We start from the raw sequence: 27,773 nt of genomic DNA on the forward strand, positions 1-27,773 counted from the left end.
CTCGACCGGACCAGGTTGTTTGGCAGCAGCAAATCCCCAAACGCTCGAGCCGACTGCGGATCCGCTGCAGCGCCTCTCACAAGATCCCATCTCATTACCCGCACCAAAACCCTTAATGATTCACACCGGAATTCGAATCTTCACCACGTGTTGTGCATTGGTCCGCACACCGAATTGGGGTCCGAAGAAGCGCAACTGGAAGGGGCATCTTAGGAATTTTACGTCGCACCTTACTATTTAATTCCAGTTTCCTCTTTATCTATCTTACGTTTGCACTCCGGAGAAGTGGCGTCACCGCCGGTGATACCTTCACTCGTCCTTTTCTTATGTTCGCTTTACAATACTCAATGCCGGTCACGAAAGGGCGTACTTATCCCTTCACATATATCCTCCCTTCAATATTAGAAATTTTAAGCGTTAAATACAAAAACTCTCTCTCTCTCTCTCTCTCTATATATATATAAATATGAATATATATAATTTGGCCTTTCTCTATCATTTTGTTCCTTTCCCACCCCGCCCTCTCTCCATGGCGGTGACGTGATGCGGTTCTTAAAATGGTCACCGGTTTGTCGCCTCTCTGCTCGACTCTCTCCCGCAGACTGTAGCGAGGCCTTTAAATTGAGTGTGAAGAGCAGCCCTCATTTCGTCTTCGCATTTCTTCTTCCTCCGCACAGAGCGGAGAGAGCAAGAGGAAGGACGTGGAGGAGTAGGGTTTCGTGTCTTGCTGTCGCCTCACTTCAAGATCTCTTCGACCGGGTGCGAGGAGAAGAAAGAGGGAAAAGAACGGCGTCGGCGATCTTCACCCCATTGGCGAGGTCATAATCTCTCTGTCTCTCTCTATCATTCGTTCTCCCTTCAGTCTTCCCCTCGCTTCTCCGCCGACGTCCTTGTTGGGTTCTCTTCTTCTTTCGACGGCTCCTCTCTTGCACGCCTTTGCCCCCGCTTCCGATGAATGTCGATGCCCTTCTCTCCTAAATAGCGCGTGTACTTTTCTTATGATGGGACTTCATTACGGCAAATGCATCGGTAGCTGTTCTCTTGCCTTTTCCGGGCTTCGTTTTCGCTCCGATGATATTAGGGCGAACCATTGTTTCGTAATCCAAGATTTTTGTGTGCATACTATTCGAGTGCCTGACCCCGTGCTGTCGTGCCCTACCAGCTGCCGCCGCCCTAGCCCGTCTACCGCTCCTCTCTCCTCTTCCCTGGTTTTCCTCTCTCCTCCCTCTCCCGTTAGCACATCTCCTCCTCACTCCTCAACTTTCCGCCCTCTTCTGTTTGCTCATCTCCTTCCCGCTCCTTTTCTTTCCTTTCCTCTCTTCCCCTCTCCTGTTCTCTCCTCTCCTTCTGCCTCAAACTCACAATGCCTTTGTGATGTGAAACAAAAAGGAAGAGATGAGAGGGTGAAAAATGAAGTGAGATATGGTAGGACAAAGAGAACTCTCTTTATTTCAAGAGATACTTAAGAGCTAATAGCTCAAAATATAGAAATTTGATAAGGTTTAAAAAAAAAAAAAAGAATACCCCACCAACCTTCCTTCCTTCCTTCCCCTTTTATAATCCCTTATAAATTTGAATCCTTCAATCACCTAATTAATGAGTCACAATATACTAAAAGTCAACCACAAATTGCAATACATATTATATTAAATTCATGGTGCATTATACTTTGGTGGTTTTGAATTTTCATAATTATCTCAAGATACTAATTATTTTTTTGAAATTTGATAGGGTTGAGCTTGAAATTTATTGTCTTGGAACTTGGGAGAATTCAATGCTCATCATGCATTACATCATTCTCCCCAGGTGAGAACTCGTCCATGAGTTGTCGTCATTATTATCATGGTAAATTGATATATCCTGAATGTTAAATGTGGAGTGAGTGTGAGCGTTAGGAGGAAGTTCAATTTTGTAAGCATTGTCGTTAATTCTCTTGAGAATTCAATAGGGGCCATTTTCCTTCTCTTTGAGTTTATTGTAAGTTTCTATCGGAAAACGTTCTTTTTTCAAAAAGACCTAAATAAGATCTCCTTCTTCAAAGATCATCACACGACGATGCTTGTTGGCCTTTTTTTTTTGTAAACTTGGTTGCTAGCCTCAAGCTTCTTCTTTACTTCTTCATGTGTTTTTGTTATGGTAATTGCAAAATCCTCTCTCTTTCAACTTGATAAAGGTGATTTAGGTACTTCAGCGAGATCTAGAGAATGAGGTGAAATGTGACCATAAATAATCTCAAATTGACTCTTGCCCATAGAATGATTAATCATAGAGTTATAAGCAAATTTAGCTCAAGGTAGCATGAGATCTCATTGTTTAGGTATTTTTGCAGCAAAACATCGTAGCAGACTACCCAAGGTTCTATTAACAACCTAAGCTTGGCCTTCTATTTAAGGATGATAAGCACCACTATATAATAGTTTGGTGCCAAATTTCTTTCATAAACTTCTCCAAAAATGATTAAAAAATTTAGTATCTCTATCTAATGTGATAGATTTAGGAATTCCATGAAGTTTGACCACTTTATTGAAATAAAGGTTAGCAATATAAGAAGCATCCGTGGTCTTTTTGCAAGAAATAAAATATGCCATTTTGGAAATCGATCAACAAAGATAGAATCTGTACCATTTTGCAATATAAGAAGCATCCGCGAGTTTTATGTTTTGTGTTATGGTACATTAGTTGGTTTGATTGAACCAACTTGCTTGGTCAATCAAACCAGGCTTGAGTGCCAACCCAACTTTACCCGAGCACTTGCCAGGCACCTAGGCTCAAGTGAGCGCTCGAGTGGCGCTTCATTGAAACGCCTTGCCTAGAGGTTTTGCGAGATGCTCGGGCCTCGCTAGGTGGGCACTTGAGTGCTTTTTAGAAACATTGTCATACACTATTCCTTTGTTGCTTTAATGCCAAGTTTTCAACTATCAAATTGATATATCATCTGCATTAAGAAGCTGATGCAGATTCTTATTTCATTGTCTCATACTTTATGATTGATGAAAGGAAACGTTAACACCTTGTGGGCGCTTGAGTGCTTTTTAGAAACGTTGTCATACACTATTCGTTTGTTGCTTTAATGTCAAGTTTTCAACTATCAAATTGATATTTCATCTGCACTAAGAAGCTGATGCAGATTCTTTTCTCATTGTCTCATACTTTATGATTGGTGAAAGGAAAAGTTAACACCTTGCCCTTTTATTCATCTGTTTAAGGTTAATTGTAACACATGGAAATCTCATGAAAATGTGATTCTTTTTAGTTAGATTTTCATGATCTCCCGAATGACTTTATGCATGATCTTGATGATTGTCCTGTGATTGCTTGAAGATTATGCCAACATTGGTAGCTTGAGTGTTAGGGTGGTTCAACAGCAGGTGTTGCTTTGTTATATCGAGGTTTTTACACTACGTTCCTGCAAATTGTAAGATTAAGGATCTTCTTTCCATTTGTTGCGGGGTTGATTTCTTGATTCTTATGGAGAACTACATGTGTTGTCATTTCATGTTTTGTACTTACAGTCAAGATATTTGTAAAACCTAAAGTCTAAGGCTTCATTCCATGCTAGTGCTCGGTCTAGTTCATATTATAGTACTTAAATGAAATTTTCACTTTTTATTTGTCAGGTTATAATATCTTCTTTTACTTATGAGTCAGCTTTAAGGCATAGAGAAAAATACTTGGTGACATGGAAGATCAAGTTTCCTCTCCACTTGTCTTAGATGGATCTATTCGTAGCATCAAATTTAGCATAGCAACTGCTGAGGAAATTGTAAGTATTTGTGTGTTTTCTCAAATTAGTCTCTCATTTCATCAAATGTTTTTCTAGATCTAGTGTTTTCTTTTCTTTGTAAGCTTCTATTGGTTGACTTGTATTTAGATTAATGTGTTCTTCTGCCATTTCTGCTCTTTCTTTACTTTGCATTGCATATTGGTCCTCCTCTTAATATTATACAATGTTTTTGGACCTTAGACCGATTATTAGTTCTGTTCATTTTGCATTATACTCTGTAAACTTCTGATATCTACTTGGATTCAGTAGATATTCATGACAGAACTTCCATCCTGAAGTCTTCACCATCAAACCAAAGAATTTAGAATATAATGTAGGCAACACTCAGATGAATACGAGGAAAATGGAGGCAAAACATGTGTACAATATGGATCAAATAAAAAACATATAAGAGAATTTTTACACTAGAAACTCTGAAGAAGCATGCTTCTTGAGAAGTGTGATAGTTAATTATGCAATTTATCATTCTTCAGATTGTTCTGGCAAGAAACTGATTGTCCTAACTCCTACATGTCTATAAATTTATTGAAGCTCAAACTATAATATCATGTGGGAGATGTATAATTGCTGCAAGAGATACACAGTTAGATGGCCTGTGGAATCATGTTATACGGGGATTATATATAATTAATACAAACAATTTGGCATTTTTTCTAGAATGACCTCAGTAGGTCTCCTCGATGCCAATTATAGTACTTTAGAAATGAGCATTCATAACAAGCTACATCAATCTTCTTTTTGCTGGTTATCTTATATCAAATTTTACTTATTGTTGATGTATTGAAAGGGTGATTGGCTTAGGGGTTTGAAATAATGTACTCAAAGGCGTTAGGCGCTAAAAGGCACTAAGGTTCCAAAACGCCCGAGGTTCTCTCAAATATTATTCTTTTATTAAAAATATATCATTATTGATAAATATGATCTCTAAAATAAAAATCAAACATCAAATTGTGTTCATTTAAAGGACCAAATTATCTTTCCCAAATCTAATAACAAAAACGATAAAAGTCACAAAACAAAACAGGATTATCTGTTGGGAGGGAAGCAAGGAGCTAGCAAGAGGGTGTGGTTGATGTCGGTTGGGACAAGTAAGGAGCTATCAAAAAAGGAGGATAGGGGAAGTGGGAGGAGTTAGGGGAGCTATCAAGGTGGTAGAGGAAGGAGAGGGGGCTATGAGGAAGGAGGCGGAGGAGGAGGAAGAAGAAGGAGAGGGGGCTATCGGGGAAAAGGAAGAGGCAACAGAGGCGAATGAGGAGGAATGAGAGGGGGTTGTCGAGGAGGAGGAGACAACGACAACGATGGTGGAAGATGGGGGGGATATTGAGAGCTATCATGGAGGCGACTGTGGTGGAGGGAGAGGGGGTAATCGACACTTGAGGAGGCTTGGCTATTGAGGAGGAGGGAGGGGAAGGAGAGAGATTACAAAGATTGCATAAAAGCTTTTCATCGGAGGAAGATGTCGTCTTTCTTTGGTTAGATTTTCCAAGGAGGAGGGTCTCATTTACGCACGTGCAGGAGGGGTGTCGGAAGATATGTTGATCTGGATCGAGCTAGAATCAATGGATCATAAGTTGACTCAAATTAGATTTAGCAACACATTGATTTGGTTTAATCGAATCATAATCAACATACTAGTTTGACTTATATTGGGTTTGTCTTAGGCGTGCATTTGCTCGGTGTATAGGCTCAAGCACATGCTTGGGCCATGCCTAAGTGGTGTTCGCCTGTACCACTTGTTGAATGCTTAGGCCTTGCCTCATCTTGCTTGGATGCCTATGCTAGCGCCTAAGTGCCTAGTGATTTTATTGGTTTGGAAAGAGAGTTGGTGAAAATAAAAAAATACAAAATAGAGGATGAACATATTCTCAATTTGGACAATGCAAGAACAAGTAGTGAAAATTCAAATGCATATGGTTTTTTATGCAAAGAAAGACAATGATCCTCCTTGATTCACTTGACTGATTGTGAAGTTGATATGCAAGGCTTCGATGCTTCAATAATTCTAGGTTCTCAATAATTTGGGGTTGAGGAATTTTGCCCAATGGTGAAATTTGGGCTAATTACATATTATCCCCTTGTAATTAGCTACTTTTAGCATCTCAGTCCCTACATTTTAAAAAGTTACATTGACATCCTTATATTACAAAAGTGAAGCATCTAGGTTCATTTACCATAACGTCGTCAGTTTTATCAACGAAAATATTAAAACAAAGAACAAAAAAATAATTGTAACGTTTCAATTAGTGGTGGCGGTTGTCGTCATTGGGGGTTGTGAGTGGTTGTTGTGGATGAGGAGAGCGGCAGTGAGAGGTGAAGACTGCTCGGCAACTACGTCGACAACAGGTATGATGGTGTACTCAGCATCGAATTATGGGATCCACATTTTTCTACTACCGTCGGACACGTCCGTTGGGAGCTCGACAGCCGCTCACTTGCTAGCCTTCCAGAGCTTCCCTTTCCGGTTGACGACAATCGTGGCAAATAGAACTCCTATAAGGAGCCTCCCATCTCTCCTTTTTCATGCCCATGTCGAAACTAACGCGGTAGTAGGGGAGTGATTGCTCGATCCGAAGGTGGGGTCACCGGAGCTCCTGTTGCTGCCGTGTTAGTTGTAGCATGAGCATGAAAAATGAGAGATGGGGGGCTCATCGGAGGAGTTCTATTCATTGTGATTGTCATCAATCGGGAAGGGAAGTTCTGGAAGGCTAGAGGGCAAGCGGTTGTTGAGCTCCCGACGGACGTATCCAACGACGGTAGAAAAATGTAGGTCCTGGAATTCAACGTTAAGTACATCGTTGATGCAGTTGCTGAGCCGCATTCTCGTCATCGTTCTTCTTATCCACAATAGCCACCCATGGCCCCCAACAGCATCGTCGTCTGGCACTACCAACGAAAATGTTAAAATTATGTTTTTACCATTTGTTTTCGTGTTTTTGTTGGTAAAATCAATGGTGTTAGGGTAAATGGACTTAGATGTTTCACTTTCGTAACTATAAGGCTATCAATGTAACTTTTTAAAGTGTAGGGATCGAGATGCTAAGGGTATCTAATTACAGGGGGTAATATGTAATTAGCTCGTGAAATTTAGATGATAGACTACATGGGGAATATAGGAAACAAAAAATGCTCTTGGACCCACTTGAAGTCCTTTGAACTTGTGAGGAAAGAGTTTGTGGCCTTACATCACTTACACGTCATGGGGAAAAAAAACTCATTCATTTATTCAGTAATTAATGTCCCATAACAATTCCTTTCCCTATTTTATAGGCCCAAAGAACAAGAAGGAAATAAAGTTACAGAAATAATAAAAAATACAATTACATCAAGATAAACCAATAAATTATTTTTCATTTTTTATAAAAGAGAAAGTTTCATATTTAACTTGATAAGTAATCTTCCTTTTTGATAATATAGCTTATTGATGGTATTCTATGAGATCTTTGTACTCGTAAAATCATGAAACTTCCTTGTATATATGGAATTCTCAATCAAACCAAAATTTGATTTCTTCCATCTTTTTCTTCACCAGCTTCCCTTTTTTTATCCTTGAGCAATCTAGGAAATAAAGCTAGAAACATGGGAGATGTCACTATGTAACAACTTATAAAATTAACAAATATCCCATCTAAAATACTAAATCTGTTCCAAAGAAAAAAACAAATAAATAGATTGAATTAATAGCATGTTGATTGAACTAGAATTCTTGTTTATCACTAATCTATGGGTATTCGGGTTGGCCATTGTTCTTCATACCTCATGTGGACCTCCAGAAGTGTCGCTTTTTATCACTTGTGTCATTTTGAATAAGCTTAAAGCCTTCTCATGTCAGCTTTCTGAAAATATTCCTTTATTTTTTAATTCTTAAGGCATTAGTAATGAGAGTGTTTTTAGTCCTATGCCTGCACTTGCTTCTAACAGCTACATGTATGAATAGGACCAACTTCATGATGTTTGCTGCTCGAGTTCAACAGCATAAATAAGGCTAATTTTATCTGATTCTATCACTGAAATCAATTTCAGCTTCTATACTAGTCAAAGGGTAATAACCATGAACAAATTTAAGAACAACATTACTTTGCATTTTTGTTGACATTAGCATAAAGAATGATGTCTAAAATGTTCATCTTATCCCTTTAAGGATTTTTTTATTGTTTGCTCACTGAGAGTTGTGTAGTCACTCTTTAGCACACAGATGCAAAACCCAATGGTTTTAGTTGGGTAGACACTGACATGCTATATTCAGGAAACTTTGGAAATAAAATAAAGGTTCAGCACTACTTTCTTAACAAACTTTCTTTCAAAAAAAAAAAAAAAGCTTCCTTTCATTTTTATTGATTACCTGAATAATCCTCTCTTCTGTAACTTTTATTGACTTTCTGATGCAGAACGATAGTATCATTTATTGTTCACCTAATGGTATCTAGACGGATACAACTTATGTTTAATTGCTTTTATGCTATTGCATATTTAACAAAACTATAATTTGCATAATTGATTGCACCTGTTGATTTCCCAATATTGCCATAGTGAATATTCTATAACATGATATCATATTTGCATGACAGAGGACATACTCCATAAGTGATTGTCCCATTTCACACCCATCCCAGTTAGCAAATCCTTTTCTTGGCTTGCCATTGGAATCTGGTGGATGTGAAACCTGTGGGACAGCTGAAATTGGAAATTGTGAAGGTATGCATGTGTATATCATTTAATTTGTAGATAAAACTTGCTATCACAACATGTTTTTTGGTACCATTTTCCAATGACAGTCTTTTTCTTTGTCTAGGTCATTTTGGTTACATTGAGTTGCCAATACCTGTATATCATCCTTCTCATGTCAGTGAATTGAGAGATCTTTTAAGTTTGGTATGTCTAAAGTGCTTGAGGATGAAGAAGGTACCCAAACAATCATGGATGCTTTTATTTTGTGTTTAGTGTTAACTTTCTGTATGCGATGTAGTATCTGCACCTGTGCAGTGTGTATTATTTAAATTACTAGTTTTATGTCATTTTGATTCTCAATGTATGATAGTAGTAGTACATTTCTTGGAAACACTTTTTGATGGCTCTTCTTTATTGGTTCTACCAAGCAGGGGGTGCCAATTGCTAATTGTTGTAAGCTATATATTAGAGCAAAAATTGTTGTTAGTCACATTCTAGATAGTTTTGTTAGGAATCACTCAAGACCAATGAATTTTAATGTAGCATGTCTTCTTTTGAACTACAGGGCAAGTTTTGGGATCATGGCAATGATGCTTGTTTCTCTTGGGGTGATTATGGTTTAAAGTTTAAACCACATAAACCTTCCTGTGTGCAAGGGTTAGTAGCAAGGTATGCAATTTTGTATCATACTGGAGTTTTGACGTTCGCTCGGTACGGTACGAAACTGTATGCCGAGCGGTATACCGTTCGGTATATATATATATATATATTATTTTTCGTTCCGCCCGGTAACGGGCGGTCCGTGTACCGGTAAGCTGACGGACCGGTACGTACCGCCCATACCGGGCGGTATTATTCAAAATTGCATACCTTGTTTAGTAGTTCTTTCCTAGATGTCTACATTGGCGGAAGCCTCATGCAACATCCAATGCCACTGATTGGGCATAATTTTGAGCTACTAGTTGGGCCTTGGGCTTTGATGATGAAGCCATGCGTTATGTGGAGGAGACTTTGGCACCATAGTTTAGTCTCACATTAGAAGTGAGAAGAGAATTGAGTTGGTCTATTATTATGGCCTTAACCATTTTATATTAGTAGTTTAATCTCATCAAATTAATGTTGCAGTTCTATCATTAGGATGGGTTGTGACAATTGGTATATGAGGTTCAACTAGGAAAGAACTATCGTGGTTGGGGTTGGAGGCATATCATGGCATGGAGTCATCATTGGATTGGGCATTACAACTCACCGACTAAGCCCAATTCTAGTTTATGAGTTGTGTCTTGGATTTTGACTAGGGCATCAAGCCTTAAGTGGGGAGATTGTAACACATCAACCACCAGCTATTGGTCTATTATTATGTCCGTAACCATTTTGGACTACTAGTTTAGTCTCATCAAATTAATGTTGCAGTTCTATCATCAAGATGGGTTATGACGATTGGTATATGAGGTCTAACTAGGAAAGAGCTATCCGTGGATGGGGTTGGAGGCATATCATGGCATGGAGCCATCAATGGATTAGGTGTTACAACTTACAACCCACTGACTTAGCGTGGTTCTAGTTTATGAGTTGTGTCTTGGATTTTGACTAAGGCATCAAGCCTTAAGTGGGGAGATTGTACCACACCAAACACCAGCTAGGCATAATTTTGGGCTATGAGTTTGTATTGGACTTTGACGAGGGAGTCGAGCATTAAAGTGGAGAGATTATGGCACATGAGCTTAGTCCTTCATTGGAACTGAGAGGAGAATTGGGGATAGATGGGGTCTACTACTATTAACTTAGGATTAAACACTCATCAAGTTGATGTGTTTGTTCTGCCACCAGGTTGGATAATGACATGAGCCACTCACATCTTGTCATCAATTTATTATTATTATTTTGTTTACTTTCAAAGTAGAATTTTCACCAACTACACAAGGTTAGCTTCACCTTAACAAGCTCCATTGAGCATAGATCTTCTTTATGACATTTCAGAAAGCTGTTAGCTGCATTTTATTTTAAGAAAGTGGGAGAATTAAGAACTGACACTTGCAACAACATGACCTCATCACATGGGTTAAATCTGTTTATGGATGACGTCCTTATGACTCACACTGGTAGGTGTTCATGCATTTGCTTCCTGCAAGTATTGATTCTGTTTCTTGGTATGGAGAGTTTCATGTAGAGTATTTATTTGGCAAAAGAGTGTCAAGATATATGATCCTCAGATGATGATATTAAATGTCGATGGCTTGAGTTTATTGTCTTATTTTATTGACACAAACATGATTATGTGAATATCTCCCATTATTTTCTGGATTAAACATCATCTCTGGAATTCCTTTTGATTCCAGTTTTCTCTACACTGCCACAATTTATCAGGTTAAATACAGTGTGGGCAAGGGGAAAATCTCAAGCATGCCATGTCTCTATTGTCTGGTAATATCTAACTCTCTTCCTGGTAATTTGTTTGTCATAAATTTTCAATCTTTTTAAAATTGATGCAAAACTTAATTTTTCAGTTATAGTCGAATTTAAAATTTTGGTTAAATGCATCTTAGTAGTCTTTCTCTTGGATTTATATAAATCTTGTGTGCTGTTGTATCTTCAACTCTGGTTTGTTACTCTAAATATAAAGTATTCATTTCTGTGTATAGAAAACCTCAGGGTCAGGTTCCTGCACTCCAATTATAATAGTAAGATAAGGAAAATGTCAGTATCCATACCTATAATCTAGCTCTTAAGCAACATGCTGCAGAAGACAGTTAATGATAAATGGGATATTGTTTTTATCTATTTATGGATAGCAAAAGGAAAAAAAGGAGATTATGATTGCTGGTATGGTTGTTTCTAGTAGCTTCCACATCAAACAAGAAAGAGAACCACCCTCTTCCAAGAAATAGTGTTCTCTACTTCTGTTTTCTACAAAAATTTTATATACCATTGATTATGATGTTTTGGAGATCTGCTGGAAGAAATGGTATATATTTCTTTAACCTTTTATTGAAAGTGGATCAACATGGAAATAATCTAAAAATTATGTTCATTCTTAAGTGAGTTAAGAGTTAATTTGTTGTCATAGAGGATCTGTACCAGAGTTTATTTCTGGAAGGTTGGCCGTGATGTCCTCGTTAATGGCGTTCATCTTATTTATTATATTTGTTTGGTTAGAAAGATATTGCAGATTAAAACTGACTCTTGGATGTGTGTTAATACAAAAATCATGTTAATTCAGTTGGTGCAATGTTTCTGCTTTCATGGATTTCCTTCCGGAGTTTACTGATAATTGGTTGCAAGTAAAATTTTGTTCTTATTTTTAGCCTATGCTAAACTTGTTTACTTTTTTCTTCTCCACTTCATATTTTCAGTAAATGATGTTAATTTTACTTTCTGGTATGAATTCCACTGAAAATGCAAATGTCTGCTTATGGAACATCTTACAGTAATTTGTAATGAGAAAACACAAGGATAATTGACTGCCTCTGGAATTTAAGTTGTTTTGTTTCCTATCCATACTCTAGTTTGTAGCTTATGTTTATAAGATGCTTTTATTTCCAGACAACGTGCATATACAATTCTCAACCTGCATATGCACTTTTACATATTTACAATCATGACAGACCAGTTGAATATGTAGACTAGTTTTTGAAAAGCTAATGTTCTTCAGCGAATCATTCACATGCTAAGCATGGATTTGGGACATTCTAGTTATTCCTAAATGGAAGCTGTTTTATGAAGAGATGGCATTGTGGGGCTTAACATAACACTAGTGCTTTGTTTTTTTTTTTTTATCTTTTGTAATTTAGTGGAACATATATTGTTTCTTATCATTGTTGCATTAGCTGCTCATGAAACTTTAGGTAGTAACTTGCAGTAATTATTGTCATTTGTTCTGTACAGCACCATGTTATTGTTGATTTAATGAGTATTTGCATATCAGTGTAAATAGATATTCCTGATCAGATGGATGATACTTATTGCAGGATCTTCCTTCTATATCTATTAAAGAAGTGAAGACAGCAGATGGTGCTACTTGCTTGGAATTAAGAGTATCATCTAGATCGAGATTACAAGATGGCTTCTGGAGTTTCTTAGATAGATTTGGTTATCATTATGCTGGAACATTCCGTCGCCCATTGCTGCCCTCCGAGGTCACAGACTTTCATATCTTTCCATGTGAAATTGCTTAATTGCTTTATGAGTGCCTCTATCTAGGTTTTTTATTTTACTTCTGAGGATCTTTTACCTAGCCCATTACTTGGAGGAGTTCGGACCAAAACTGGTTGATAGAAAAAGGTCTGTAGTGTTAAAGTCTGTGTGTGCATGTGTTTGGCTGTGTGAGTGCAGATATTTATATGCCACATAAAATATCTTTACTGGCCAAGTTGTTCCAATTTTTTCCTGTGGTTATTGACGATGTTGTTATGATCAAGACATTATGTAAATCACATTGGTACGAGGTTCAATCAGATTGTGAATTGTATTCTGGAGCATATGTTTTTTCTAGTATTTTAGAAATTTGAACATTTCAAATTTTGTAAAAACAGTAGGTAGTTTAAATCAAGGTTTACAATTTCGAATAATACAGCCCGTATCGAGCGGTACGTACCGGTCCGTCAGCAAACCGGTACACGGATCGCTCGCTACCGAACGGTATTATATATAATATATATATATATATATTATATAAATATGCGACGTCGCCTCTTTCTCCCCAACGCGAAAAGGCAACGTTGCCGAAAAATTCTTTTTTATTTATATATATATAAAAATATATAAGATTTTTTTACTCATATATATATATATATATATATATATATATATATATATATATATAGAGGCGGCGTCGTTGAGGCAACGTTGCCTCGTTTTTCTACGACGTTGCCCCCTTGGGGAGAGGAGAGAGGCAACGTTGTTGAATCATATATATATATATATATATATATATATATCGAATGGTATATCGCTCGGTATACCGTATTGTACCATACCGAGCGAATATTGAAACTCTGGTACGGTACGATATTTCAATCCTTGGTTTAAATCAAACTGATATTTAGATGATGGAGAATAAGATAACATCATGTATGATAAAAATAAACGAAATATAGGATTCACTTTTCGTGAAAATAGATGTAAATCACCTTGCTTAATCTATACTCTAATATAGTCAAGAAACTAATTTTATAAATTTTTAACCTAGTTTTTTAGATAAGTCAATAAAATATGATATTTTTCCTAATTTCTATAGATATTTTTGGTTACTAAAATTTTACTATATCCTTAAAACTATAGTGATATTCATTTTCTATATGATAAATGATAAAATTAGATCCTTTTGATGCCTCACATACATTATCACATTAATTAGTGTTAACAATTTGATTTTTTTTCGACTACTTATAAGACACAATTGAACAAATTAAAATTTGAACAACCAGATTGGATATTATCATTCCAAGGTGTTCTCTTGTTTTTATTACAGTCTGTTTTGTTGTGGATTTAATGATCCTAAGAGAACCAAGAACCAGGGTTGGATCGGTTCATTTAGAGCCTGGTGAATTTGTAAGATCCAAACGTGATTGGTTTTCAGCATAAACAAGGAAGAATTAAATACATTTGATAAACTAAAGAATGGAGGACTTTATGTGATATATGAATGTAAAAATGTCTTGTGGTAGGGTTGCGGTCTAATAATTTTTTCCTGTAGTATGATGGGGAAATGCTCATTATGTAACTATGTCTTTTAGGCTCTTAAAATTTTGGAGAAGCTTCCAGAAGAAACCCAAAAAAAGTTGGCTGGGAAGGGATACTTCCTTCAGAACGGGTTCATTATGGAACGGCTACCTGTTCCTCCGAATTGCTTGTGTGTGCCAGAAATTTCAGATGGGAAATGTGTCATGTCCTCCGTAAGTATTTTAATGATGAACACCTATTTATCTGACAATTGTACTCTGAATGAGTCTGCTTGTAGAACTGCTATTAATATTTCTTTTCCTTCTGATTTGTAGGATATTTCAAAGTCCCTTCTTAAGAAAATTCTTGGCAAGATTGAGCTGATCAAAAGGTCAAGGTCTGGTTCTCCAAGTTTTGAATCTTATGAAGTTGAGACAAATGATCTGCAATCATCAATTGCACTGTATATGAATCTCAGAGGTACCACAAAGGTACATTTACATAATAGAAGCAGGACAGCTTTGCTGTTCAAAGTTTGTATTGTGGTTTCGTCAGGCTATATTGAATTAATGAATTTTGTTTTGTTTTGATGTTTAATTCAAATCAATTTACTTCTTACCTAACAGGCACCTCGTGACATCACAAGAAGATTTGCATTTGGCAATGAAACTAATGAGTATTTGACAAAGCAGTGGCTTGATAAGATTAGAACTTTATTTATCAGAAAGGGTTCTGGGTTTTCCTCTCGTTCTGTTATTAGTGGAGACCCTTATATTGGAATTAATGTAGTGGGGTTACCATCAGAAATAGCAAAGAGAATTACATTTGAAGAACGTGTGACTGAGCATAATATAACTCGTTTGCAGAATGTAGTTGATAGCCGTTTGTGTATTACATACAAAGATGGTTCCTCCACTTATGCCATTTCTGTAGGGTCAAAGGGGCATACAAATCTTAAAATTGGCCAGGTTATAAATCGTCAAATTTTAGATGGGGATATAGTTTTTATTAACAGGCCCCCTAGTACTCATAAGCACTCATTACAAGCATTCTATGTTTATATTCATGATGATCATACTGTTAAGATCAATCCTCTTATATGTGCTCCACTTGGAGCAGATTTTGATGGTGACTGTGTTCATATTTTCTATCCACAATCCCTATCTGCGAAAGCTGAGGTTCTAGAATTATTTAGTGTGGAAAAACAGCTGCTTAGTTCCCATTCTGGGAGCTTGAACTTGCAGCTTGTTCAGGATGCTTCATTGGCCTTGAAGCTTATATTCAAATCTGGTTTCATAAAGAAGGAAGTAGCACAACAATTGGGGATGTATGTCTCATCAATGCTACCACCACCTGCAATAGTCAAGGCTACTAAATGTGGTCCTTGTTGGACAATTCTTCAAGTTCTCCAGAATGTGTTCCCTGCTTTTTTGGACTGTTCTGGCGAACGATATTTTATACGTGAGAGTGAAATTTTGGAGTTAGACACTGATCAAGATGTAGTGCAGTCTTTGCTGACAGATATCATGACTCATATTTACCGCATGAAGGGCCCAATGGAGGTTCTTAATTTCTTCAACTATATACAGCCTTTACTAATGGAGATGCTGTTTATGGAAGGCTTTAGTATTTGTTTGAAAGATTTTATTTTATCAAAGGCTGTTGTTAGTGAAATTCAAGGAAGCATCCAGAAAAATTCATGCATACTCAATCAATTGAGATCAAGACGTGATGAACGTGCGGAATTGCAAGTTCAGAACCATCTTAGAAGCATGAAGGATCCAATAGTGAAATTTATCCTGAATTCTTCTGCACTGGGTAACTTAATCGACTCAAAAAGTGATTCATCAATGGTTAAAGTGGTTGAACAGCTTGGATTTTTAGGTCTTCAACTTTTTGATCAAGGAAAATATTACTCAAGGGCTTTGGTTGATGACTGCTTTTTAAACTTTGTAAGCAAGCATTCCGCTGGTGAAGTTGATCATCCATCAGAAGCATATGGACTGGTGAAGAACTCTTTTTTTCATGGTCTAAATCCATATGAAATGTTAGTCCATGCGATATCATCCAGAGAAGTGATAGTTCGTTCGTCTAGAGGACTCACAGAACCTGGAACTTTGTTTAAAAATTTGATGGCAATTCTTCGAGATGTTGTTATCTGCTATGATGGAAGTGTCAGAAATGTGTGTACTGGTTCACTTGTGCAGCTTGAGTATGTGGATGATGAAGGAGTTAATTCCGTAAATACTCCTCCCGCTGGTGATCCTGTAGGTGTGTTGGCTGCAACTGCAATATCAAACCTTGCATATAAGGCAGTTCTTGATTCATCTCAAAGTAACAATTCATCATGGGAACTCATGAAAGTGAGTCTTCTATGTTTCTACTTGGCAAATTAATTTTCATTTTGGTTGGACTTGCATAGGTCCAAGAGAAACATGATTTGTGTTTAATAGACATGTGTATCTTGCAGGAAATTCTTCTTTGTAAGGTCAGTTACAAAAATGATGTTTCTGACCGCCGAGTGATTTTGTACTTGAATGATTGCTGCTGCCAGAAAAGATTTTGCAAGGAAAATGCAGCATTCGCAGTTTTGAACTGCTTAAAAAGAGTCACTTTGAAGGACTGTGCTCATGAGTTCTTAATTGAGTAGGTATTCTGTATGTGCATATCTGTAGTATAGATTTTTGGTATTGACCAAGATTGATTTGTTTCTTCTCTAAGTTGTCATGTGGTCATCACTTCAATATATATCAGATTATCGGCTTTCCATTTTTCAGTATTATGTTTCATTGGAAAGTGAGATTTATCATTTACGTTTTCTCTCTTTGGCATTGAGTAACCACTTTCAGTATTATAAGGTTTGGGGATGGTTGATCTACATATGCCTTGGATGCCATTTCTATCACTTGAACCTTGATCTACTTTGATTAAAATATTTTATTTGTCTAACAAAAGCATTTTTCTTTATATATCTATTTTTTTCTCTATTTATGAGAGTTCCGTTATCTCCTAACGTATCTCTGGATAAGCAGCTTCCATTAGGTCTTCATTGTAGAATTGGAATATCCTCCATCACATCAAATTCTATGTTCTAATGGCAGGTGCTGTTAGTGAAAATTAACCCAATCTGTCTCATACAAGTTTCATAAAGAGAATAGTGGAATAAAGTTCTCATAATGAAATTAAAAATAGAAATAAAAATTGTGAAATTTTACCTGATATGCCTCACATAACAAGTTTCCTAAAGAAAATAATGGTTATCATCAACATTATTGACATAACAAATTTTAAGCCCTGGTTTAACCCTTTCATGGGATGAGATGGCAACATCATTAACACGGCAAGGTAAAGGATGGAACTAGGTATGTTTGTAGGCACAAACATGATCTTAGGTTAACAACCTAACAAGCATGTTGGCCTTTTCTTGTGCAACTTCAAAGAACTATATTTACACATTGCATGAAACTCTATAAGCGTAAAAATTCAGCTGGGTTCTAATTGGATAATGTTCCACCTTTAGCCTTAATCAGATTATCCAGTTAAGCGGGTTTAGCCTTTTATCATCTGAACCTGCATATGCATTGATAAGTCTTTTGCCATGCTGGTTGGTGTCTTAAGAAGGAATATACTTTGCAATCTTTGTAACTAAAAGTTCCAATCTCTACATGCTTGAGCCTAGATCATGTGTCTTTGTTGGATGTAGGTTTCTCCTTTACAAAACTACTCTTTGTATCTGTTGAGCATTTAACATTTTGTACTACAAGCCACATTCATGATGCATATATCTCTTTTACATAGGTTACATGTTCTGCAAATTAATAGTCTAAAAAAATATTATGCTTACTTGAGGTTCCTGATTAAACAGGCAACTTAAGGTTTATTTAAAAAAATTTAGTGGTTTTTCTATAGTATTATTTTGGATGTCACTAGATGAACAAGCTTGGTCTGTCATGTTCTTTCATCAATTAAAGAACATTACTGTGTGATTCTCCTGACTGGTTATTTTTATATCAAAATTTGCTAGAAGAATATTTAAAACTGGACTATGCAAAAATATCATAGCCTATTCAGTGAAATTCACAAGAATTATGTTGAGTTCTCTAACTGAAGTATATGTTGCAAATTTGTTCTTTTTTTTTTACGTCTTCCTCTTATTTTGTGTTTGGATCGTGTAGCATTCAAAAATGTCAAATATACCTTTTTTCTTTTAGATATAATTGCAGTTTGAAATTCCCACTTATAAAATGAGATATATTTTTCCTTTCCCCATGGTGTGGACATAAACATTTTTTGGGCATGGGAGCTTTTTCATTTTTTTCATTGGAATTACTTATTTTTGAACAAAAAACCTACACATCTTACAAGAAAAGTGTTTCAGGTTTGCTTTTCTGTTTCCCTTAATTTTGTCCTGTATGATCCCTTTTAGAGATAGTGTTAGATGGTTTTTGTTTATACGTAGCATTGTGTGACATTATCACTTTCTTTGATTAATTGTCAGTAGAATGTGTTGAACTATAGTTCTCACTGTAATGAATCATCTATCTGTAATTTTCTCATAGTTTATGGTCACATTTTCAGTCTTCTTATGACAGAAACGTGTGTTTGTCTGTTTTTAACTATTAATTTCACTCTCTCTTGTTACTTTCAGATATCAGAAACAAATAGGTGTGTGTGACAGTTCAGTGACAACATCAGGACTTGTTGGTCATATCCATCTTGACAAGGTTTGGTAAAGCTATATTTTCAATCTGCTTCTATTCTGTTTGAGCAATATTGGTAAAAGCTGGCTTTTTGAGAACATCGGTATCATTTTGTTTGATAGATGCAATTGAAGTTGTTGAACATAAATCCTGATGATATTCTTCACAAATGTCAAGCTGTTATTTTTAGCTATGGAAAGAAGAAAGGACAGCTTTCACATTTCTTTAGGAGAATTTTTCTGTCTACTTGGTAAGATGTTCTCTTGTTTAATGGTTTGTTGAGCTTTAGATTTGTGTTTAAGTTTATACCAATCAGCATTTTAATTTCTAAAATTTGTTTTGCCATTTGTTCCATACTCTCTTATTCGAAGTTTGTTTACCAATATAAAGGTTACATTTTGATTATGACACAACTAAAGCATTTCAATAGAAGCCTCGTACTGTCTGTTCCTATCAGTTTCAGACTCAGTGTCAACATTTCTACGATGCTATTGCATAGCATCACCGTTGTTTTACTTTTATCCCTATCTACTGCCAAAATAAGCTACATAATGAATTTGTTGACATCTACTGGACAATTACCTCCCATCTGAGAACCTTTTCATTAGTAGACTAAATGGCTTGTTTCTCCTGTCAGATATTTGACTAGCTTTATGTTGTACAGATGACAATCTTAAAGGAATTTGTCACCGTTGTTGCTAAATAACAGAGGACAATAACATTGTTGTTTTTCTCGCTATATGAAAGTCGTAAGAGTTTCAAATTGTATGAAGGATTTAAAATTTTCTCCCATAATTTGTCCAATCAACAATGAAGCTCTATATGGTGCAATTCCAAATATGGACTGGCATTTGTTAAATACTACTGTCATTTTATACCCACTAGAGACAAAATGCCTCTCATGTAGTTAATAAAATCAAAGGTTAGATTGAGTTTGTTACAATTTAAATAATTGCACTCTTCAGAGGAAACCAAATTTCTAGCGAACTTTGCTTCCATTTCTAAAACAAACAGCAAGCATGAATCACTTTGGATTTCATCCATGCAGCCATTCTACATCAACAAATATAGTGCCAAGTGATTTGAATATAACTCTTCTTATATTTAGTAGTGTGTAATTAGAGAGCTAATTCTCTATATCAATGTCTAAGTAGCTGTCACCCTATTTTTCCTTTGCATAACTTAGCTTTCACTATTTCTCTTACTTATGACAGTTCATTCGAATATTATTAAGGTGATATTATAGACTGGAAAGAGAAAGAACTGATTAACACTTTTCAAATGTTTATATGCTTAACTGTGTTCTATAATGTTATAGCTCCTTGAGCCATTTGGAAATTTTTTTTCTATGTAGCGAATGTTGCAGCATCAAGCAGCCAAGTGATGGGAACTTGTGTCATCTCCCATGCTTGCAGTTCTCTTATGCTGATGCTAATGCCAGCCAAAATAACATATCTCTTGAAAGAGCAATACATGTGATGTCTGAGACCATCTGCCCAATTCTGTTGGATACAATTGTTAAAGGTGTGCAAAAAAGTGTTCTTTATAGTTTTTTCATATTCTACCATAAGGAATTTTGATTTTTTGCTGCTTTTATGTATTTTGATTTCCATCAAATCTCTTTCCAGTCAGGCACACCATGAATAATCTCCAGAAGCTGTGGTATTTGTCATATTATCAATATATTTCTCTATCAGATGTATTGTGTATAAATGATAAATATATTCACTTACATTATACATAATAGTATTATAGTAGAGCTCAACCTGTTTATATGATAAATAATGTATTCACTTACATTAAATGCACACATAACCATCTGTACACAATGACTTCTGTTTGTGTAGTCATTAAGAACATTAGATGCAAAGTCTTACAGTAGAACTCAACCTGGAGGGAAATGTGTTATTTTTTTCCAGTCAGTTTTTGTCATCAGAAAGCAAGCATGACAAAGAGGATTGCATGTGTTGGTCTTGCACATACATTGAGAAGTTTTGTTTCTGGTTCGGTTTCTAATTTCTTGTATCAACAGGTGATCCTAGAGTTCACGAGGTGAAAATTGTTTGGATTGGGCCTGATGCAACTTCTTGGGTTGGAAGTTCATGTAAAACCCTAAAGGGTGACTTAGGCCTTGAAGTTGTTCTTGGACAAGACGCAGTTCGGCAAAGTGGTGATGCCTGGCGAACTGTTTTAGATGCTTGCTTACCTGTGATGCACCTTATAGATACAGGACGATCTATTCCTTATGGTATCCAACAAATTCAAGAGGTTCTTGGCATTTCTTGTGCTTTTGACCAATCTGTTCAGGTGTGTCTGCATTTATTGTTTTAGATATAATTTAGTTTCCAAAACGAACGAAAAGAAAGTTATGGCTTTCTAGATGTGATGTATCTAGTTGCAGAAGCAGTTCTAGTTACATTGGCTTGAGTCTGTACTTGACTTAATCCATCCTTGGGAACTATTTTATCATATTTCTACTGATTGCACTTCCATTTGTGTATTTGTCAATTATTTATGTCCCTTCCCTATGATTTGTAATTTTTGATTTGTTGATGTGCCTTAACTTCCGACGGCTGCTATTACAGCGATTGTCAAAATCAATCAAAATGGTTTCTAAAGGTGTGATGAAGGAACACCTTCTGCTTGTTGCAAACAGCATGACTTGCACTGGAAAGCTTATCGGTTTCAACACTGGTGGTTATAAGGCGCTCTTTCGTTCTTTCAAAGTTGAAGTACCATTTACTGCAGCCACTTTATTTGTAAGTGCATGTCTGAATATTTAAGCTCTTCTTTGTTCATTTTCATCAAGTGTGCTTTTTAATTTTGTCTGATAATAACATTAGAATGTTTCTATTCTTCTTGCAGACACCAATGAAATGCTTTGAAAGAGCTGCTGAGAAGTGTCAGGTTGATTCATTAGCCAGTGTGGTTTCATCCTGTTCATGGGGCAAAAATGTGGCTATTGGGACTGGTGCACCATTCCAGATTCTTTGGGATAAGAAACAGGTTCCATTTTCCATTCACCCAATACCATGTACCCATGACTTTATTGAAATATTTGTACATATAATGAATGAGAGTTAATTTACCTTATTTCTTCTGTTACAGATGGCAATGAACAAAGATATTGGAAAAGGAGTCTATGACTTTCTGGAGTTATTAAGGGAGACATCTAGTGGAGGAGCAACTGGCAGATATCTAGCAGATGTTGATGAACTGGCAGAAGAAAATGGAATTTGTTTATCACCTGACCTCGATGGATGTATGACTTTTGATGATAGTGATGATGTTGAGTACAACTTTCAGAAAAGGATTGGCCTGGTAAATGGAAAATCTGGCGAGTCTAGCTGGGAAGTGGATCCAGTTTCGGTCAAGTCAGGTAACTGGGAGGGATGGGGAGATAAAGAATCAACTCATGTGCACAACTGTGAATCGCCAGCAACCAAACATAATGTTTGGTCTAGTTGGGATTCCATCCAAGTGAAACAAAAGACTGTTGAATCTGAGAATCTGGCGGGTGATACTGTACCTGGTGAAGATATGGATGCACAGAAACATTCTGGTACAGCAGATGAGTCTGTTGCATGGGGGAAATGGAAGGCAGATGGGAACTCAACTGCCTGGGACAGATTGTCTCACAGGAATTGTTGGAATGAGGCAAGCAAGACCAAGGTGGATTTGAAAGAAGGATCACCAGTTTGGAATAGAACTGCTTCAAGCCCAAAAAGCAAACATAATCAGGATTCATTGTATTCAACGCCAGGGACTTGGAGCAGCCAGAGCTCCGGAAAACCTTGGGGTCAGGATAATGCTAATAACACTAAAAGAAATATTGCACAAGATGGCTGGAGATGTGCTGAATCACCAGTAACAAATATTTGGGATTCCACTTCAACCAGAAATGCTAATGTTTCAGACAGCCAGTGGAGTGGCAATCCTTCCAAGAATTTGGACATTCAGTGGGATGGAAATGACTCTAACAAAGACTTGGGCAGCCAGTGGTGTGGAAATGTCACTTCCACATCAAACACCTCCGAAGGTAGAAATCAATCATGGAATTCTCGTGGTTGGGGTTCTGCAAATCCTCCTGGTAGGAAAAACCAAAAGACGTTTTCTGCAAGATTTCCAGGAAAGTCAGCTTCTCAAAAAGGTTGGAATTCAAATAGGGCCTTGGCTTCAGGGCGACGACTAGAATCTCTTACAGCTGAGGAGGAAAAGATTCTTGCTGAAGTTGAGCCAGTTATGCAGACAATAAAGAGGATTCTGCATGATTCCAGGTAAACAAGATGTTATTGTATCTATCTTCTTTCATAGCATATGCAAGGTAAATATAATTTCCTCTTTTCAGGCAAATGTTGTTATTGATACTTTAGAGGTATCCACAGGCTTGTGTGCTTCAAAATTTAATCCTAGAAGTACCTTTCTTTGTGAGCCATTGTGAGGTCTAGCAGTCTGACGCTTGAATGGGGTTTAGCTTGGGAGAGGATATGTTCAGGTAAGTTCTGATTATCCAACTAGCCAATAAGGTTGTGCTGAGGAACTTGTATAATGACTTTCCAGACAGTAAACAATGCATTAGGTAGTATCTAGATGAACATGTCAAAATGAAAATATTGCCTTAGCAGGAGACTGAGGAACACTTATCTGACTTTACGAAGAGTCTTTTGTTGGCATAATTTTACTGGAGAACAATAGGGAAATTTCACAAGAATTTTCACTATTATGTGTTCACGAGGATTAGCGATAGAGGAAAAGTAAGATGATATTAAGTCACAAATTAGTTGTAAGCATTTTTGTTCACTATTATGTGTTTACAACATTACCATAGTTGTAAGCATTTTTGAGAGGTACAATGTACCAAGTTTCATTAGTGGTCAGCACCAACCGGACTACTTTTAGCATATGCATGCTTGCACACACACACACACACACACGTAGAATAGAGGTGACATGGACAGGTAGTGGGGGTGAGGTGGCGATGCAGATGAATAGAGGAGGTGATGTGGACAAGCAGTGAAAGGATAACCGGCTGCCCAAGATAAGCAGTATCAACAGAAGAAGAAAAGGAAAAAAGGGTTAAAATGATGTGATGAGTACCAGTACTCATGGTAGGCTTACCGTCTAGTAAAGTTTGGTACCAATCAGTAATCATAGTGCAATAAGCTCACTTTCCTAGGGGATTGCCCCATCATTGTACCTGAAAAAAACCATTATGTATTAAACAGTGTGGTTAGAACCTCAAACCTTGGTTTCAACTTTGACTTCCAAAGAGTTGCTATGCAGGAACAATACTTCTATTGGTTGATGACATGTTCCAAAAAGACCTGATTGTATAATGCTCAAAGCGTGCTAGAATTTGTTATGTCAATCAAGTCAGTATTTTTGGCATTTGGGGATTAAAATTAGCGACTAGTTGTTCGACAGAAATAGATTCATTAAAACCTGGATAATTTTCTACAGTAATTTCTCTGGCTGTTATGAGTTTGGATTAAAATAGGTAGGCAAAAAAAAAAACATGGTGATGAGAGAGATTAGTTGAGAAAGAGGTGAACAGGAGAAGGGAAGGGAAACATAGGTTCAACAGCCACAACCTAAGTTCCTCAACTTGTTTTCCAATAGGCTTGGCTAATGAAAGGGTACACTACATCTGTTATGTATTAAAGCATCAGTAACTTACCTGGCATCAATAAATTACCTGGCATTGACATTTGAAAAGCACCGACAACTGCTCTAAATAAGGTCTAAATAAGTCATCAATAACTTATCTGATGGGCTTTTCTGAAAAGGAAGCATAAGTGTTCTAAACAAGGTTTAAACTAGAACAATTAAATGTATCTCTAAAGACTTCAAATTATTTATTGGTCTCATCTGCTGCAGTGTACATATGGTGGTGGGTATTGTTCATACTACAGTGACAGAAATAGTAAAGAGCCCCATTACAAATGATTTTAAACCAAATGAAGCCCAAACTAAACTTTAACAAATTGCACAAAATCCAGTATCAAAACCTTTAAGCTAGTAGATAAGAAAATTTAATAAACTCTTGGGTGGATCAGCAGGCCTTGATGTTTCATCAATGGCTATCAGAGATTGGCTAATGCTTCCACCTTCCCTATTGGTTATGCATACCTTAATGCAGATCAGAGGTGTTTAATCTCACATCATCTAGACGTCTGAGCCCTAACCCAGGGACTTTGGATGCTGCTGTTAGTGCCTTGATTTGGAGATTGTTACTTCTCATGTCATCAGGATTGGGTTTTATGACCTTGCTTAGAATTGCTTTACACAACCTTATTTTGATGATCGTAGAAACCATCCAATGTTATATACTATGATGTATAAATGCTTATGGCTATCACATTTTATTTAAATAGTCATCATAAAAGTGACAATGAGCTCATACATTTTTATATAGAGAGCCTATTATTTTGCACGATTATGCTATGATTAAATTTAAAAATTCTGGTCTCAATAATTAGTTCTATACACATTGTTTATTTTTCCTCATTTATTATATTAAGGGTAGGAAAGACCATGAACATGATTTCTTACCTAATTGACATATGTTTTTTTTATATTCCTATTTGATTCATGAGAGTTTGAATATAGGGCCTAAAATAGCAGTTGAACTTGGGTGAACCTGCATGGTGGTGAACAATTTTCCCTAAAATGTCCTGCTTTTCTCACATACATATTATTAGTTGGTCATGGAAAAACTATCCTTTAGATGTTACTTCATCAATGAACAAATTGTATGATATTTGTAACGTCATGCTTGCTCTGATGGTATACATATCTTGGTTATGATATATTCTTTCAGTGATGGCAATCGACTTTCTGCTGATGATCAAAAGTTCATCTTGGAGAATGTTTTCAAGTACCACCCTGATAAGCAATCAAAGGTGTCTGATCAAGTTGACTACATCATGGTAAGCTGGACTAGTCATGTGTTCCCAATAAAGCGACAAGGGCATTGCATGACAATGGACCAAACCATGGTTTTTTTTTTTCCCTTCAATTAATCTTATTTAGTTGCAATGTCACATAAAGATATTTATTTTGTTGCTGGCAGGTTGACAAGAACATGAGCTTCCAAGACTCGAGGTGCTTTTATGTGGTATCATCGGATGGCACAAGTGCAGACTTCTCCTATCTCAAATGCATGGAGGGTTATGTCAAGCAAACTTTCTCAGAGCATGGGGAGTCCTTTTGTAAAAAGTATTTTAAGAGGCGTCGTTCCGGGCCTGCCGATGATAAAAATCAGCAGCAGTAGTAGTGGTCAAATTTCTGGAGGGAGCCGTACAGTTGTATATAGCCCCGGTTCTTTTCCTGACACTACACCATCGAAATGCTGTCTTTGGATCACTCGACATGCATGACTGTCACATGCAAAAAATTTTGATTGCATGGCCACTTGGTCGGCGCCGACAATGATCTGGGGAATGGATAGAGGAGATCAGGATCATGACATCCATGGATGATGGGGTTGCAATTAGTCTTCATATTGTTTTGACTGGGATAAGGCCTCAGACGTAGAAAGTTTGCATACTCCACGGAATGCAATGTAAATAGTTACATCCGTGGCACCATATATGACCGACGCAAACTTACATTTCTGATACTGTTGTCAAGAATATGGTGCCCACTTGATTTGTCATTAATGATATGTTTGGACATGTCTTGAAAAGAAAACTATATATATATATGTCAAGCTACACCAAAGGACGCTTAGATATCATGATATCAGGTAATATCATGATATCTAAGCGTCCTTTGGTGCATGATTACACGATGTCATGGATTGCCTCAGTAGGCTCTTACGGTCATAGGCTTGGTTACTCCGAGCAATCAATTTGCCTTCGCTAGTCCACCCTCACTACCAAGTCCACACGCACCATCTCTTCTTCATGACCCTACCTCGTGTATATATTGTCACAACCCGAATGGATGAGAATTCAATCCACGAGTTGCATGTACGCCGACACCACATGCAACTTATGGAATCAAGCTTTGTTGCGCACAAGCTGGTGCACCTGGCACGGGTCCGTGTTGTCAGCAATGATGGAAGTCTTCGGCCAGACGCAGGTAGCCCTGGTTATCTCCTTGCCAACACTGACAACTCCCTCAATCACCAAAGGGTGAAAAGGAGGATTCCTTAGTTGAGACCATCATATATTTTTAGTTTAGCGATAGTGTCCATACATCCCCTTAGAGTTAGATTCTTTTTCTATATATCTTATTTTATAATACTATAGCGGTAGACTGATTCACCTCAGGGACGAGTGCGACATGGAGGACAGAATGAAATTATAGAGAAAGTGAGAGCACTAATATAGATAAAAAAAAAGGGATAAAAAAAAAAGCAAAGCCTAGGCTTTTCGTATAAATTTGCCCAAAATTCTTTGTCCTACGAGACTACTCTTTCTTACATGTAAAAAAGTTATACAGCACAATAACACTTGCATATATATATATATATACATATATATATATATACATATGTATATATATATATATACATATATATATATATATATATATATATATATATATATATATATATATACATATATATATATATATACATACATATACATATATATATATGTATACATACATATATATATATATACATACATATATATATATATATATATATATGTATATATATATATGTATACACATATGTATACATGTATATATATATATATGTATATACATATGTATACATATATATATATATATATGTATACATATATATATATGTATATATATATATATACATATACATATATATATATATATATACATATATATATATATACATATATATACATATATATATATATACATATATATATATATATACATATATATATATACATATATATATATATATACATATATATATATATATATGTATATATATATATATGTATATATATATATATATATAATAAAGT

At 36.3% G+C, this 27,773-nt stretch overlaps 1 protein-coding gene across 5 annotated transcripts; it reads left to right on the forward strand.

The window, feature by feature from the left end:
- Nucleotides 1-502: 502 nt before the first annotated feature.
- On the forward strand, nt 503-26,486 carry LOC135617273 (DNA-directed RNA polymerase V subunit 1-like). Of its 5 annotated transcripts, none has more exons than XR_010488667.1 (21): nt 521-818; nt 1,732-1,806; nt 3,618-3,763; nt 8,350-8,476; nt 8,574-8,683; nt 10,817-10,873; nt 12,418-12,585; nt 14,185-14,343; nt 14,446-14,601; nt 14,737-16,473; nt 16,581-16,756; nt 18,759-18,834; nt 18,933-19,060; nt 20,165-20,334; nt 20,843-21,117; nt 21,396-21,569; nt 21,676-21,816; nt 21,919-23,087; nt 23,196-23,305; nt 25,631-25,739; nt 25,883-25,900. XR_010488667.1 is itself a non-coding variant. In XM_065117335.1 (20 exons), exons 3-20 carry the CDS (start codon nt 3,680-3,682, stop codon nt 26,081-26,083), a joined length of 5,217 nt encoding a protein of 1,738 aa, XP_064973407.1. In that variant the 5' UTR covers nt 503-818; nt 1,732-1,806; nt 3,649-3,679; the 3' UTR covers nt 26,084-26,486. The 5 variants fall into 5 exon arrangements, 3 of the variants coding, with proteins under 3 accessions (XP_064973407.1, XP_064973400.1, XP_064973414.1); XR_010488666.1 differs by having other exon boundaries at nt 23,159-23,305; nt 25,883-25,899; XM_065117335.1 differs by lacking the exon at nt 23,196-23,305 and having other exon boundaries at nt 503-818; nt 3,649-3,763; nt 25,883-26,486.
- Nucleotides 26,487-27,773: the final 1,287 nt, after the last annotated feature.

This window comes from Musa acuminata, chromosome BXJ1-3 (assembly GCF_036884655.1).
Source record: "Musa acuminata AAA Group cultivar baxijiao chromosome BXJ1-3, Cavendish_Baxijiao_AAA, whole genome shotgun sequence".
NCBI lineage: Eukaryota > Viridiplantae > Streptophyta > Magnoliopsida > Zingiberales > Musaceae > Musa > Musa acuminata.

Coding starts and splice junctions, on each gene's coding strand:
- LOC135617273 (XM_065117335.1), top strand. CDS start 3,680: ATGGAAGATCAAGTTTCCTCTCCACTTGTCTTAGATGGATCTATTCGT. Junction 3,764..8,349: donor TAGCAACTGCTGAGGAAATT/GTAAGTATTTGT, acceptor TTTGCATGACAG/AGGACATACTCCATAAGTGA. Junction 10,874..12,417: donor TGCCATGTCTCTATTGTCTG/GTAATATCTAAC, acceptor TACTTATTGCAG/GATCTTCCTTCTATATCTAT.